General features: G+C 34.7%; 1 protein-coding gene across 1 annotated transcript in view; it reads left to right on the top strand.

The window, feature by feature from the left end:
• LOC121734453 (pancreatic lipase-related protein 2-like) overlaps positions 1-17,603 on the top strand; it is a 33,395-nt gene extending 15,792 nt beyond the window's left edge. Inside the window, exons 3-8 of the mRNA XM_042125066.1 lie at positions 13,105-13,282; positions 14,107-14,255; positions 15,180-15,316; positions 15,816-15,924; positions 16,675-17,011; positions 17,530-17,603. Of these exons, the coding sequence (XP_041981000.1) occupies positions 13,105-13,282; positions 14,107-14,255; positions 15,180-15,316; positions 15,816-15,924; positions 16,675-17,011; positions 17,530-17,575 (956 nt within the window). The 3' untranslated portion in view covers positions 17,576-17,603. The remainder of the gene's footprint in view (positions 1-13,104; positions 13,283-14,106; positions 14,256-15,179; positions 15,317-15,815; positions 15,925-16,674; positions 17,012-17,529) is intronic.
• The last annotated feature ends 105 nt before the right edge of the window (positions 17,604-17,708 follow it).

Here is a 17,708-nt window from a genome sequence, read left to right as displayed (position 1 = left end):
TACCGATCAGTTACCGATTTTTCTACTTCTTATGAGATTGCAGTTCATGTTTATTCTAGGAAAGTGATCCTTATGTTATCGGCTTAAAGGTTATGTAAAGGTAAAACAATTTGGAACATATGAAATAAGATGGAGGTAAATTTTTACAGGGTTTGAATGCCGCCAGCAAAATGTTTCGTACCCCATGCTTGTCTTTCTGTCTTTTGATTATTAAATTAATATTTCTTAACATTCCAATTAGAGTCAACTTCCAAACGGAGTTTATTGATAAGGCCTTCCTACGCTTAGTTATGGTTAACCCTGAGTCAAAGTTGAAGTTGTTTCTCTCATGTCATTTATCACTTATGCATGACAGGAAATGCATGACATTTCAACTTTTTAATTTCCTGTACAAGTTAAGCAGGTCCATAATAAAAAATGTACGTAGCATACACAACGTGTTTATCACTAGATATATCCTTCTAGACAGCTTTATACCATAGGTACGAAATTCATAAAAATATTTTCAGTGTGAAATGTATCTTGCATCGCGCACGTACTCACATGAGGCCACCTGATTTTTATCCTAACGCCTCCAGCTCTGGGGAAATCAGGCGTTTCATACGTTTTTCAATTTAAGATCGAGAGGAAAACGAGGTGAAAAAATAGTATGACGCTATGAATGTTAATTAAGATGAGCTTCCGTATGGGGTGACGAAATTTTTCGGATTTAAGTCACATTTTTTTAATTAAAATGTAATGTTATACATATAATATGACTTAAGGCCTACTTGGAAATTACACATATTATGACTTTTTTTGTTAGTCTGGGTTAAAATTAATCTTTTATTAAAAAGCATGCCGTCTTATTCGTTCTTCATTTTACAATATATTTAAGATTTATTAGCAACATCATATTACTATAATACTAAAACGAGTAAAAACTAGATACGCATAAGAAGACCAAAAAATATAATTTTTTAAATTGCTTTTATAATACTGACTACAATTCATAATTTATGTGAGACTAAATTTTAAGTTTCTTAAAATGTAAATAAATTCAAAAACAGCTTGCCGTTTCAATTAATTTATTATTAAATTGATTAATTCAAAGCTATAATGCATCGCAACATAACGTTACATTTTGTTTTAAACTGACTTTACCTCAAATAAACTACCAAATACCCTGCAAGTGAGACACTACTTAACCACTTGACAGTTAAAATTTACCGTAGAAAGTTCGGCGATATAACACAAAGCATTACGGGAATTCAAGAGTTGCTACATTTACACAAGCTGGGGTCTTCCGCTCTACATAATATTCATTATTTTATCTAACCACTAAAAAGCTTACAACCAACTTTAAACTTACGAGCATAAGTATTAAGTCTGTATTAAGTACAATAATTTAGAAATGAATCTATGGTCAAAAGAACGAGTACCAACGTTCATGGTAAATGGCAAATTTAAATATGGCTAGCTCGTAGTTTGGCTAAAATAATTGTGTGATTATAACGTGTGAATTCTTCGACGCTAAATAAATATACAAGAATAATACTACCAAATTATAAAGTTTTCTCAAAAGAATTGAAACGAGATAGACACAGAAATATACTCAGATTATAGCGCTGCCACTTTCATAGTTAACTCTATGTCAGGAACACATACACCCCTTAAAGTATATTTTTATACGTGGAAGAGCCATGCTTCGGCACGAATGGGCCGGCTCGACCGGAGAAATACCACGTTCTCACAGAAAACCGGCGTGAAACAGCGCTTGAGCTGTGTTTTGCCGAGTGAGTGAGTTTACCGGAGGCCCAATCCCCTACCCTATTCCCTTTCCTACCCCTTCCCTATTCCCTTCCCTTCCCTACTCTCCTCTATTACCCTATTCCCTCTTAAAAGACCGGCAACGCACTTGCAGCTCTTCTGATGCTGCGAGTGTCCATGGGCGACGAAATTTGCTTTCCATCAGGTGACCCGTTTGCTCGTTTGTCCCCTTCTTTCATAAAAAAAAGTATTATCACTTACTTAGTTTTAATACACTACATCCTGTATACATACAAATAATATCCAAAGACCGCTATACAAAGAACGTTCAACCGTAATTTCATTATATCATTCGCACAGAAACAATTAAGCAGCTAATAGGATAATATTCAAAAATATAATTAATTCGTTTACCCTGGGTCTGTTTCATTCTCAAAGAGACGTGATGTGGGTCCTTTATCCAACAAAGGACGAATTACTATGAGACTAATTAGTTAAAAAGAATTAGCTTAAGAGATTTTCTTTGTACAATGGTAGGATCCACGTAATAATGTTTTATGAAAGTTTTTGGAGACCATTTTTATTTGTGTTCATGATCATCATAATATTATCCTCTTTGTCTCTTTACGTGGAAATTTCAGATCAAAATGACGATGTTTTATTTCCAAATCTGTTAAAAATGTACACTTTTACAACGTCTACATGAGGAAATATACAGCGGCGAGAAGGACCGGCGTAAGGAACTCGCACGGGGCCACCTTTTATCAATAAGATGGGAAAATTATTCTTATTATAATAGAAATATCTTATCTTATATCTTTAAACGAGCAATTCTTGTATATATATAATTGGAATCTCGGAATCGTCTCCAATGATTTTCATGAAATTTAGTATTTAGGGGGTTTAGGGGGCGATAAATCAATCTAGCTAGGAATCATTTTTAGAAAATGTCATTTTATTCGTGTTTTAACGAATACCGAGCAAAGCTCGGTCAAATAGCTAGTTTAGTATTTACGAAGTGTAATCAAGGTCAGAGTAGACAGAATGATAGAGTATGCCGACTTAGAACTGATGTTGAAATTGTTAAATTTGACGTATTATGACGAAAATCGTCGCTAGGGTTGTTAACTTGTTACCTACGAATTTAAAACTATGACATATTCGCTGGACGTGTTCCTCTTTGGTCGTATTGTTGTTTGTGTTTTGGCACATGCGATTAAAATTGTCAGAATCCAATTTTGAAATCTTTATTTTAAATATTTAAAAATAAATTATATCAGCCAGCGCGAGGCACATTCCGCTTATAATCCTAGTGAAACCCGACGAATTTGACAGATATTGAAACCTGTCCGTCTTTTTGCAGTCGAACTACTGGTCCTTATGTCTATTGTGTCAAGGTCTACTTTTACCTGTCATGTCACTTTTCTAGAAGAGGAATATGCCAGATAAAAACAAGCAGCCCTCAAAAGTTGAAGTTGAAAGTATGAGTCCTACTATACGCTCGCTTGTAGTAACTAAAGATAAAAAACACGAAATATAAAGAAATAACACAGCCGAGAGAGTCAGGATTTTCGTTTCTGTATTCCAACCAGAAAACACACCAATTAATTCCTCACAAAACGTGGAGCAGGTATTGCAAAAAATCCCCAGTTTATGTTCTGTGGCACTCAACGAAACTTTCCTGCAACTAGCTCCCGTAGTTTTTCGCACAACGTTACAGGGGCCAAAGTTTCGAATTCAAAACGGGCCCTAAGTTAGCCAATGGGCTATGGCTAACAAAGTTCCGATTTTTCATTTTTTTACTGAATGAAAGTGGAAAGCATCAACGATATTTTTGGTTCTTTGAATTCTTTTAGGGTACTCAAAGAGATTTTAATAGCAAGAGAAAAGCGATTTTCAATTTAAGAAACTCCATGTTATGATAACATTGCATTTGAAACTGTTTTTGGCTGATATCTGAGGTAATTTGACAGTTGTTTATCTTTTCAATAGTATTGTTAATTGGTTAAATGTTTAACTCTAGCCAATAATCGCTAGTAAATAGACAAACTCCTGTCAAAAACCCTCAGGAACATGGTATTAGTTACTCAACAACATTTGAAGATATGAGTAGATGAAGTGGGTAGGTAAAAATTTGTAAATTGCCGTTTTTTTTTGCATAAATAGTGGCTTTAAGACCGGAGAAACGATTTGTTATAAAAAAATGTGAATTTTATTTATAGTCAGATACAATTGATAAAGTAGGTGATTAAGTTACAAGGTTTGTTCAAATTATAAGGGAATAAAATAGTATTTTAAAAAGATTAAACAGACTTCTCTTCTCAAAATCGACTGCACCGATTTTGATGAAACTTGCACTATTCCTTAAGTTGAACAATACCTAGTAAGTACAACAAAAACAGAATCACTTAAATCGGACTTGTAGTTCTAGAGATATGCGAACACAAAAATAAAAACATACATACACTTTTCAAATTTGGCGCATTTGCTCAGATGCTGATTCTATATCAGCATCTGAGCAAATGTTAGTCTACTAACATATACGAAAACTGGGCAGTTCTGGGAATATTGTAATACGCGTCGAATTGATAACCTCCTTTTTTTGAAGTCGGTTAAAAATGTATGCTTTACTAATAATTGTCCTTATGTTATAAAATATGTTAGTTATTTGGTTCATCCACTCATGTCTTCAAATATGGGTCCATTAGACATAGCCAATATTGTTAGTAATTTCCACGAAAGGGCAGAATTTAATTAACTTCAAACCGTCGAGGGTCCAGTTAGTTCCGGGGGAACTCCCGTTCGCAAAAAGGGTATGGTCTTAAAAGTCATTTCTGAGCGTTCACAGATTTTATGGCGGCGTTCCACTCCGGATTATCATATTAAAATACTTACGTATTCGACACAACGCTCCATAGAAAATGGAATTGTGTCATTATATCTTTAATGCTTTTAACACACAGACGGAATACGAGTACTATGTCTGATTATAATATACTAGAAGGCGGTCGCAACTCGGTTGCGCCAAAATTTGTTTATCGCGCGATAACCGTACTTTTTTTTCTGGATAAAAAGCCTTATGTCCTTTTCTGGGACTCGACGTATCTACCTACAAAATTTTAACAAAATCGGTTCAGCAGATTGGGCATGAAGAGATAACAGACAGACAGAAACACTTTCGCAATTATAATATTAGTAAGTATGGATATTAAAGTACGTGCGTACGTATTTATTACACCTACAACGTGTAATAAAACTAAGATATTCTTTTGTAATGCGGGAGAAGACCACAAAAATTGATTTTTTGTATGAAAATGTGTATTATTTTATGCGTTTAGTCTACCGTTTAGTGTAAAAATCTAAATAAAACGTAAGCGATATCTCTAGTCAAAATAATATTATATTCATATCCTTCTGACTAATGTACGTATGTGAGGTCCCTTCAAACTTGTAACCGTAATGGGATCACTTGGCTAAAGTTAGTAATATACCCGTGATAGGAGATGACACAAAAAATATTTTAGATGAAAAAGTTAAAGGTCAACGGATGAAAATAATATCTACTTTCCTTTTGAAACAACCTTCTAAAATCTGGGGAAACAACAATGGGAGATTCTTCGAGATAATCAAATCAAAAATAAATAAATAAATAAAGATTTCTTTGACCCAATAGAATATTACACTACAATAATTTTCATCAACGATTAGAAATACTTAAACATTAAAACATAACAATACAATACGAATAAAACAGAACACAATAACATAACAATGAGAATTAACAATACACAGTACGTTTTTTTTTGTTTCTGTAAGCAAACTCCTACACTGACCTTTTAAACGTCGTGTTTTTACGAGCAATTATTGATCCAAAAAGTCAACATGAGCTGATGAAAATCCTGGTACCGTGAAAAATAAACTCATTTTATCAAAGTTAATATTTGCTCTTTTATTACTCGTGTAAATAAAAGCTGTGACTGGAGTACGGGGAACAAATTGGCTATATACAAACTGAGCTCCTTTAATAGCTTACTGCGATAAATTATTTAAAAACAAGCTTCTTAAAGATTCGATTTAATAATACTTAGGTATACAAGCAAGATTTAGTTTGGTTTTGAAAAAAAAACCTTAATATTTTAATAAAAGAGAAAAGCTGTACACTTAAATACTTATTTGACAAACAAAAAAGTCACACAAAAATCGGTTTATAATTATTCTATCTGTAGGATATAGGCACTTAGATTCTAAAGTCAAAATGTTTAAGAAATACATATTATAATATGTACTATTTCCAAAATGGCCAGGCTAATCAAAAAGCTGCAAAAATTGTTTTCAAGTACACACTTGAAAATAATTTCTGCAGCTTCTTGCAGCAACGAAGACGTCTGCCTGTTGCCAATATACTCAATACGAGGATGTCGTACACAAAATACAATAAAGCATACATATTTTCGGCCAGAAATCTTATAAACTGCCTCGGCTTTTATACCGTCTCAGCTTACGTCTTTAACCTTTTAGATGAAATATCATAAGGATTCTTTTCTTCTGGCCTGGATATTATGTAAAGTACCATGGCGACGAAACCTACCCATAGCTCGACTTTCGTTTCCATTCATATGCAAATAGGGACAGGAACCTTTTTATGGTTAGCTAACGATGACGTATTAGAGCTAGATAAAGATGAGGGCGAATAAATTAAGATGCAATGCATATTAATACGATTGTTTATAAGAAAGTGCTAATTTCACCAAGGCCGGTTAATCTTAATCGTTGATGGAAATATGATATCTATCTCGTTCGTTGTTAATTTTTTTTAGAAAATTTAATTAGCGATTGTTTGCTACAGCTCAAAAGGTGAAATTGGGCATTTCACCAACAACGGTTAATGCTAATCGTTGATTATTATCACTCTCGTTTCTTGTTTTAAATGTCTATTCAAAGATTAGGTGCACATGCACAAACGGTAATACAAATTGATAATAGTAAATTACACATTTTTTTGACATCAGTAAAACTAAATGCTTAGTTGAATAATAACTTAAACCAACATGTTTCAGGTTTAAGCGTTTTCTATTTCACAATCTTATAGATAACATTTGAAGTAGTTTATTCGGATAACTGTGTTATACTAACTAACCTAAAAAGGTCACTGTCAAAAGAGAAATGACAGTTACATCTAGAAGCCAACATCGACGTGACATGACATAATGGAAATAAGTAGGATAATGTGGGCAGATCGTATCACACAGTTTTGTCGAACTCCACCATGTTACATACCCAGGGCCGGACAGTGAGTTAGGGGACCCTGGGCTACTACTACTTTTTGTTTCTGGCTCATTTCTGAGTCGTCGATGTTAGAATGTGTGGGCATAGAGACTGCCTTATAAGTTTGTTTTGTGAACAAACAAGAGTACACTGAATTGATTATATAATACTACTTAACGCTATATTTTAACTGTAAGTTAAAATATAGCGTTAAGTAGTATTACATAGTAAATTCACTGTACTCTTGATTATAGACCATAGACTTGTATTATATAAATGAAATTTGTTTGATTAGCATTATTGTTAGTAGGATTCGTTAGGCTGCAGACCACACGATTTGTTTGAAAAAAAAATAGACTCGAAAGAACAAGAAATCGTTATCATCTGTGTTTGACTTTGACTTGGCCTCTTAAATTTACAGGGCCCTAGGCGAAGGCCAAAAGGCCAAATGTGGTAGATCCGGCCCTGTAAATTTCGCTACGTTAGTCTCATAATATATGTTCTTGTATTGTTGGGGGTTTTATTAAACTTTGACACATCTTTTTTCCTTCGACCTTTGTGTATGAATAGCAAAAAAGGTAATCAGAGTTTATACGGTTTGGTGGGACTGGCTTTTGTTTGCATAAGTTTTCCTCAAATACAGAATTTGCTTACAAGATCACGACAATAGAAACGGCTCTGGCAAATTCACGCCCGCTTGCATTAGTTTAGGTTAAAGTTTATAGGTGTATGAAGTATGTTGTCTCTCATTCTTTGTATTTAAGGCTGAAGACATATTATTATTTTGACAAACGATTGGCTTACACAGACTAATGTAGGTGGACTTCAGGTTTTATTTGAAAATAGCTGAACCGAGAAACGCTGTTTCGCCAATAAGTTATAGTAAATTTTGCGTGTACATGATATAAAACTTTCTCTTCAACCACTAGATAAAGAAACAGAAGAAATAGAGACAAGCAGCGGGAAGCGACTTCGTTTCGAAAAGCGATATTATGTAGAACTTCTAACGTTTTTAACATCATGTCTAATAGAATTTGGCGATGGCGACTGTTTCGTTGCAGTCAAAGGGCAACAGTAAAATTCTTTGTGAAGCCTTGCAGATTCAGGTTTTTTAAATAATACGAGCTTTTGCCCGCGGCTTCGCTCGCGTCAACAAGTGTTATATATGTCGTAGGATGATTTGATAAATCGAATTTTCGCGAAAATTCTAGGGTTTGCGCGAAAACACGGATAATGTTGATTACATTTTTCAATATTACTGACAAAAATTAGTGTTTTCGCGAAAATGCGAGTCGCCTTAGTACGATTGCGAAACGAATCGTTAGTTATTATCGAAAAAAAATCACTGATTGGTCGGTTTAAGCGCCTCACAACAACATCTCTGATTGGTTGAAGACTTGACGTTTTAAATGTCAATTCATTGTCACGCGTTGTTTTGTTTGTGGTTATTTTTGTAAGCGAGCTAGCAGTTTTTGATATTTAATGTGTTTAAAATTGCAGTTGGACTTGAAATTAGTGCGAAAAGTTATCTAAAAGTGTGTCTGTAAATACAAAATGACTGATACATGTGAAATTAGTGCTGAAAGTTTAACAGAGCCAGAAACTAATTCTGAGGTTATGTCCTTTATAATTCTATGGTGTATTACCTCAAAGATACATAGGAAAAGATAGTAACCAATCAGAATAAGAGTTGGCCAGTAAGCAAAAATCAAGCCAATCAGCGTTAAGAATATGCAATGTTACTAAGGCAACTCGCGTTTTCCCAAAAAACCTAATTTTTTTAAGGATAATTGAAAAATATTATCACCATTATCTAATTATCCGTGTTTTCGAAAAATCCCTAGAATTTTCGCGAAAATTCGATTTATCAATCCCCTATTTTTACCCCTTGGGGATAGAATTGATCAAAATCCTTTCTAAGCGGATGCCTACGTCATAACATCTACCTGCATGCCCAGCCCGATCCGTCCAGTAGACAGTAGTTTGAGTTGTGCGTTGATAGATCCCTATGTTAGTCATTCACCTTTGAGTTTCATATATTTAGATAGAAGTAATTTTATTTCACACACAGTGGCATGGAAATGGGATGCTTAGGTCCTTTATAAAAGTCCGGAGAAGCCTCGCTCGTCGAACCTTTTCAAGAAAAGACTGCATTAGCTCACTCGCTCATGGTTTCATATTCCGCTTTCAAATTACTATAAAATGTATTCGTGATACGAAGGCAAATTCTTTGTCGACGTAAAAGAATTGCTAATATTTTATGCTTGTGAGAGTAAGTTTGAATGTATATTTATCTATGTGTATAACTTGTTTACTTTTTATTCTCCTACTTTTATCTTTCTACTTTGACGACCTCTGTGGCTCAGTGGTGAGCGCGTTGGTAGCTCAAGCCGGGGGTCGCGGGTTCGAATCCCGCCGACGAAACAAAAAGTTTTCAATGTTCCCGGGTCTGGATGTGTATTAAATATGTGTATGATATAATAAAAATCTTAAATATATGTATAGTATAAAAAGTATTAAATATATTTCCTTTGTTTGGTCCTTTAGGTACTTAGCATGGGGCCAGACTGACGGGGTGTGAAGCGTCCATAGATATTATATTATTATATTATATATTATACTGCTGTTTTTTTACTCTTAAACTAAAGTACTTAACTATTTTTTAAACTATTTTTTTTTACGGTATAAAAATGTCTGTAATAATGTAGGGACATTATTATTGTAGACGTGTACCTTGGTTGGTACAAAATACTTTCTTTAGTAACTTGGTTCATGTCCTTTGGGATAAAGGGTTAAAACTTTATAGAATAAAATAGTGTACCCAGGATCCTAGACATTCAAAATTATCTTTACGAAATAAAATAGTATAGCATTATGTGGTTGCGATCATATTTTTACAATAATATACTTTTAAAGTTTAAGGAAAATCAATTATAATTATAGTTTAAGTGCGTTTTATGATGATATGCGTGACACATTATAATTGACAATAGTAGGGAAGTTACTTAACAAAAATTAATCAATAATTTAAAAATATCGAATCACATCGTAAAGGAATTGCAATCGAAATTATCGATTTCGTACTGACATTTCAGTGGTGCCGGCGATTTAAGATGGCCGCCCTTTTTTATCGATTTGATTTCGATTCAACAGAGTCAATCTCTATTGTCATAAGTTCCATTTCATGCATATAACATTTTTCAAATGTTTTCGTAACAATAATTTTATACTCCTACTCGTATTTCACAGTTAATATTTATAATTTTTATTAATAAGTTAGCATTTAGCATGTTTTCATTTTTATTCATTTACAATTGTAGGAAACATTTGTTTTTGTAGATGGAATATAATTTATTTAAACATTTTGATTTTTTTTGTTTTCTTATAAAAAAAAACCCGTAGCAAGGAACATGAAAACTGTCACCCATATCATCTTAGAACGCACAAACTATATATTATATTATCAAGTATGAAAAAATGCACGTACTACAAGTACATGATTCGTCAAAAATTCGATATCAAATCGAAAGATAATTGTATCACCAGCGAACATTCGATACAATAACAAGTTATCTTAAGCACTTTTTTTTTATTTCCTTGCATTAAATGCACATATTATTATGAAAATACCTTCTAGAAATATGAAGAATAGAAGTTTCTAGAATAAAACAATTGTATATTCCTAGCTTAATCTCGATGCCTTCTAAAATTAATTTGAATATTAATAAACATTTTAGCCGAAAAGTTTTAATAAATATGTATATTTTGACCTGATTTTCTGAAATAGTAAAAATGCTGTTCTGACGTAATTTTCACTATTTAAGGCGGATTCGATCTAACTAAAGTAGGTACTATAGTTTACTCGAGGATAACTGTTTTCTAATCTGAAAGTAAGCTGGTTTTGCATTTTACCAACTTTTCTATCTGAGGGTCAATTCAGACCGCAACGCGAAGCGAAAAATTTTGAAATGAAATTTAGAAACCCTAAGAGTAATTATAACATAGTAGTAAATATTTACACGAGTGATTTTGACGGAGTAAAAATTAAACTGAGAATAGTGTCAACTGTCACAGTTATTGTGAGCTGGAAATAACATAATTTTCATTTTATACTATTCGAGTAACTTGGTAAAACGCAAATGTAGATAATCTAGGGTAAATACAAAGGATAAAATAATTCCCATGATAGTCACACTCGTGCAATTTCTAGCTTGGTCGAATCGGGCCTTAATATTATAGTATTATAATAGAATAATGTATATGATTATTATAGTGCGTTTATTAATAATCTGACATAATCTGCTCTTCACCAGATCGGAATAAGATAAGTGGACAATGAACATATTTAATGATAAGTTAGTGTCAAAATTTAATCACAATACTCTTAATTAAGACTTTAACTTGTTATTGACAAAGCTAATTATCGCGTAATCTTATCACATTATTTTTTAATTCTTGATAAGTAAAATTATTTATATATCTATCGTAAGCAATACATACATACTGTTGCCCAACTGTGTCGAAAAATGAGGATATTGTTGCTAATATTTGCAGCGGGTAAGTTGAAAATTTTTAACCACTCAGACGTAGAACGTCCTATAACAGAACACATTAATTGGTCGCTGTTAAGCATTAGTGTCCTAAACCACATTTTTTGTTGTTAATTTGTGAATGCAGTCTTGTTCTACATCATCTAAATTCTAAAGAACATAACTGCATTCATAACTCAATACGTAATTTTTGTGGGTTAGTACACGAATGATTAACAGCGTCCATTATTATCTTTGGCGTTATATTGTAGAGTTGTTCTTAGTACTTGGTTGCCAAGTTTTTGGTTGAATATAATATAATATCGCTGTGATACATCTTCAAAATACATAACATTTTCCCCAATATCACAGGTATTGAATTACAAAATACATTCGAATGCGATTCGAAGTTAGCATCAAAATATTATATTATCTTCCATTCGAATTCATCAAACAAAAGATACCTGAACTTCTGGTTGGTAAATAGGTCAGACCATAACGACGTCACAAACTATATTTACTGAATAATATGACGATTTTTACTTGATACAACATAGTTATAATATAAAATGTGATTTGTGATTGAAGAATAAGGTCATATAATTACAGTTTAGAATTAAGTAAATGTAAATTATGTAAATTTCAAACTTTCTGGGGACTAATTATGGATGGGCAGTTAAGCAATTGTGTATTATCCCACAAAAAATACTGAGGAATGCAATCATGTTCTTTAGATCATTTAGAACAAGACTGCATTCATAATTCAACAAAAAAAAAATGTGTGGGTTAGAACACAAATGCTTAACAGCGACCAATTATCCTGTACTTGTTTGTATAGTAAGTGAATCATTAAACGGTTTCTCTTATTTTACTCAAAAATGTTACAATGAAAACGGCAGAATGGTAGTGGTAATATTATACAAGATCTTAGTGTAAACACCGTTATCCTTGAAACCATCAAATGAGCCCGTCAAAATGAACATCTTTTTCTATGAGGACAATGCTCGGAACTAAAAAAAATCGTCTTCATACGCATACAAATTGCCGATCCGGGCATCTGTATGGGTATGAAGACGGCATTTTTTTTGAGTTCCCAGCATTTTTCTCATAGAAAAAGATGTTCATTTTGACGGGCTCATTTGATGGTTTCAAGGATAACGGTGTTTACACTAATACTCTGTAGTGTGACACGATGTGCCAAGCTTAATCATGACTTTGTTATTGCTATTAAGAGGGAAAAAGAAGCAGCAAGATTACGTGAATATTTGCGCTGCACGGTCAACATAGTGGGGGGCATAATATTATTTCCGTTCCTACACTTTTCCAACCGTCTACTCCTAGCTCCTTACGAATCTACGATCAATTTACGACCCCGTTCATTTTCAAAAAAATATATTTACACTATATTTATTTAGTCAACACGACATTTGGTCGGCTTATGTCAATTCAATGTTAGCTGTGATCGGTCTGATAGGTTTGAGTTTTGACTTAACGCGACCAAACTACTACAATCTCTCAACTTCTCTGATAGTACAAATAAAGTTTTTTACTTCTATTACAGTTTACGCTGTAAGTGCGATCCCTGCCGTCGAATTTGGCAAGAAAGAGCCTCAGTTTGTGGATATCCAAGGTCACGATGAGCAGGTCCACAGGATCGACCTGCAAGCGGAACCCGACATGAGCGTTCTCGATGACGTCACTAGGAATCCAGCTAACAACAGATACTTGTTGTACACCAGGTATGATGATGATGATGATTTGCAGGCCGATTTCGACCAGTGCGACCATAAAGTTTCGGCAAAATAAACGGTACGTTTTGCTGTAGTAAGAAATATATTATTTTATTTCCTTTCTCGGGGCTAAAAATAACTCCATACCGAACATTCGAATAAGTTGTGAGGCTTCAGTGTGATTGACTAACAGACTAAATACTTTCGAATTGCTTTAATAGAATGGATACAGTAATAATAATTTGAAAAATATGAACAACCTGTGTTTTACCAGTATTATGATTTCAACAGTTCTGAAACTTAAAAGTTAAAATCGAATCTGAAATGTTGCAACTTGGTTGTATCGAGGTAGCACCGCATTATGGTCTCGTTGTTTCAGAATGTAATGTTCAGTTGCATCGAAATACAGGTAGTTTTCATACATTGGATTATTCCTGATTTAAAACGACAAGACAGAGTTAGAAAAATAATCACAAAATAAAGTCACTATGACTTACTCGTATCTAATAAATAAAATTGTTGTATTATATCTAAAATTAAATTGTATAATATTAACTTTGTCGGCTACCGAAACTAATGTATAGTATAAAAGTATTAAATATATTTCCGTTGTCTGATACCTGTAACACAAGTCCTTCAGGTACTTAGCACGGGGCCAGACTGACGTGGTGTGAAGCGTCCATACATATATTATAACACAGTAAGCGTTATGTCGTCGTCCGCCTAAACTTTTCTATCGAAATCATCGATCGCAATTTCAGTAACTCAGACTTAAGTTCCTTGAAGACCAGACCTGTTTGGTAGATTTTTAAACAATAATGTCCTCTTTTCAGACGCAACTCCTGGTACTCCCAGGAGCTGACGATGAACAACGCCAACTCCATCACGAGCTCCAACTTCAACGCCAACAACCCCACCGTGATAGTCTCCCATGGCTGGCTGGGCAGCATGTACAACGACATCAACCCCACCATCAGGAATGGTATTTATACTAATACTAGCTAAAAGCCTGTCCTATTTTGGCAAATATAAAAATAAATGTTTCGAAAAATGGAAAACTTATTTTGATGAAAGATCCAAAATTAAAGGAATATGGTATATAAGACTTTACAATCTGAGCCTCCTCGTATACCGTGGTTTTTAGATTTCTGTATAAATAGATTAAGATTGATTACTAGTTTAAGAATGCGTTCAGGACACCTTCCATTGAATTTCTTTGGGTATTTAATGCGTAAGACAGATTCTCCAAATTGCGGAATATGTAACAAAGTTGAAGACTTACATCACAAACTAATGGAATGTGTGATACGCCACTGAAATAAACATACTTGTATCAAAATTTGGCTTGAATTTACAAGTTATGGGTGCTTTTCACGGTTTATTGTCCGAGCTAAAATCAGTTGCTGCAAGTATGTTGTTTGCATTGAACGTAGATAGTAAGTATCTAATGTATATTGTATAGGTTACGATGGGACTGAGATATTCACACTGTGAAAAAAGTCCCCTAAATAAAATAGAAAAAAGAAGCCTGTCCACATGGGCGTTGCGTCAGCGTTACGTCGACGCAGCGCTGCCATTTGACGCATAGTCAGCCACGCGGGCGCTGCGTCATCACAGCGTTATTACGAAGTCTACGTCAACACCCCCTCCCGCTTCGTCTCGGGGACTGCTGTCCGTCACGTGTGCGTTGCGCGCTGCTGTCACGATGCGGCGCACCGTGTGAACACCTTGGTTATTTGTATATAAAACAATTCGCAACGGTAGCGGTGCGTCGACGCAACGCTGACGCAACGCACCGTGTGGACTGGCTCTGAAAGCCGAGCTTTGTGAGGGCTCGCGTCGTTTTTCTACGTGCAATATTTTAACAACATATTATTATTTTATTCATATCATTTTAACCCTTTAGCATACCTGGGTAAGAGCGACGTGAACGTGATCGTCCTGGACTGGAGACGTCTGGCGTTGTCCGACTACGTCACCGCCGCCGCCGGCGTCCCCGCCGTGGGCAGAGGCCTGGGACAGTTCCTTAACTTCCTCAACCAGGTTTCCTCAACTTTTCAAATTTCCATAATATACTAATAGCTTATGGATTTCATGCTATCTACATTTTCCTTTTAATACTGTGCATTTATAAAAATTATTCCAGTAGTTATGGAATCAACAACAATTTAACCTTTGCTCTTTACAAAATTTTACCCTAGAATTATATTATTACTAGCTGCTCTGGTGAACTTCGTGTCACTTTAAAACCTTCCCTGGACTTCTACAAATATTTTAACTAAAACTAAAATCAGCCCAATCGGTTCAGCCGTTTTCGAGTTTTAGCGCGACTAACACATTTGAAAATCCATTTTTATATATAAGAAGATATAGCTGAAGAAATTCCAAATATTAACTAAAGCTAAATTGAAGAGATGAGACACCAGCGTATTTTTTTATTTTTCAAACTCCAATATCTTTTAATAGGCGTCGGAATACTCAGCAACATATTATTATTTTGAAGAGAATAATATGATGAAATACATAATATTGTATTGTTCAGGTAACAGGAGCCCCCTTCACCAGGATGCACCTAGTTGGCTTCAGTCTGGGCGCCCATTTGGTCGGTAACGCGGGCAGGGAGCTCGGCGGACGAGTTGCTAGGATCACTGGTGAGTTTATGTCATTGGATAATTATGGTATTGCTATTAAAATTTGAATTAATTTAACCTATGGTGAACTAACGCTGCATCGTGCTATCGACATTTTCTAGTAAATTTCTATAAAAATACTACTAAATATTATAACTTTCTTACTGATCATAAGATAATATAATATTTGTACTTTTAAGAGGAGTTGGCGAACAAAACCGGACAAGTCCACCAGTGTGCAAAAGTATATTTGTTTTCGAATCCTCTTTTCTTCAATCAAAACCGGTTAGTAAGGATTTAAAATTCCATTTTCAAACAAAAACGGATTAGTTCAGTAACCACTGTGTAAAATTTTTTTTCGCGGACTAATCCGGTTTTGTTTGCCAGTTCTTCTATTGTAAATACGAGAGCTAGTAATGTGCTGTGTTCTACGATGTCCGTAGCATTCGCTACGAATGCTCTACGAGTGCTACGCCCGTAGCAGGTTCTACAAACCTGTTCTACAAACGTGTCTACGCTACCACAGAATATATATTAGTTGACGCTACATCGTTCAAAATTCTTGGCCTTCTAAAATCTTGTCTATGTTCACTATTTGGCTCTCCCACTTTGCTTGGAAATCAGAATATCATTTATAATAACTCATACCTTTCTTCAGAATAATAGTTCGTTCTTTAGACACCTTGTTAACCCAGCCAGCACAGCTGTTAAAGTGGTGGGTTTAATTCGTCTAATAACCCATTAAAAATCTTTTAAACTCTTCCTTAACAGGTCTCGACCCGGCCGGGCCTCTATGGACCTACAGCACCAACCGTCTCCGTGCCTCCGACGCCGTCTATGTCGAGTGCATCCACACCGACGGCAGCGCCATCGGTCTCGGCATCGGGACGGCTCTTGGAGACGTCGACTTCTTCCCCAACGGCGGCAACTCGCAACCCGGTTGCTTAACCAACCTGTGCAACCACGAGCGCGCCTGGGAGCTGTTCGCCGCGACGGTTTCGTACAACCACCTCGTGGGGCAGCAGTGCTCCAACAACCTGCAGATCACTTGGGACAACTGCCGAGGATCTTCGCTGCCGATGGGCAACGATGACTTGAATAAGAGAGGGTAAGTTTTTTATTTTGTGGGGATTTTCATTCAAAAATTCTTGAGGGAGAGGATAAAACAACTTGTAAAAGCTGTTGAGTGGAACCCCATAATATTTTGTCTATGGAATACAATATGGTATAAGATTTAGTAATTAAAGGCTTAATTTTTACTACATTCAATAATGGAAACTGATTATAATCTTATTACTAGGTGGTGCCCACGACTTCGTCCGCGTCAGCATAGTAGATCACGTGATCTACTATGCTGACGCGGACGAAGTCGTATTTTTTTTCAAAAATATTCAATGTACAGAATTGAGTCTCTTACGATTTTATTATATGTATAGATCATATTCTCATATTTAATCTTTTTCATTATCTGTTCTTTGTATGTTCCGAATTACGTAAAATAGATCTAGTAGTTTACATAACCGTTTCAATGCAATTTAGATATTATTAACTTCCTTCTTCATCATTATAATATTAGCTGTTATAGAATAGAGTTGTTATAGAAAACAAAATTTAATTTTGTTTCAGATCCGGTATGTACAGAGTCAACACCGCTAGAAGATATCCATTTTAAACTGTAATTCTGAGAACTGGACTGTAAATAAAAATGATATCCAACGAATTGCTTTATTTAATTTATTTTAACAACTTTTAATTTTAATGAAAACAAAGTGATTTGACGAAATTATGTTTTATTCCATTTTAAT

This window comes from Aricia agestis, chromosome 15 (genome assembly GCF_905147365.1).
Source record: "Aricia agestis chromosome 15, ilAriAges1.1, whole genome shotgun sequence".
Lineage (NCBI taxonomy): Eukaryota > Metazoa > Arthropoda > Insecta > Lepidoptera > Lycaenidae > Aricia > Aricia agestis.
This window is presented reverse-complemented; position numbering and strand designations above follow the sequence as displayed.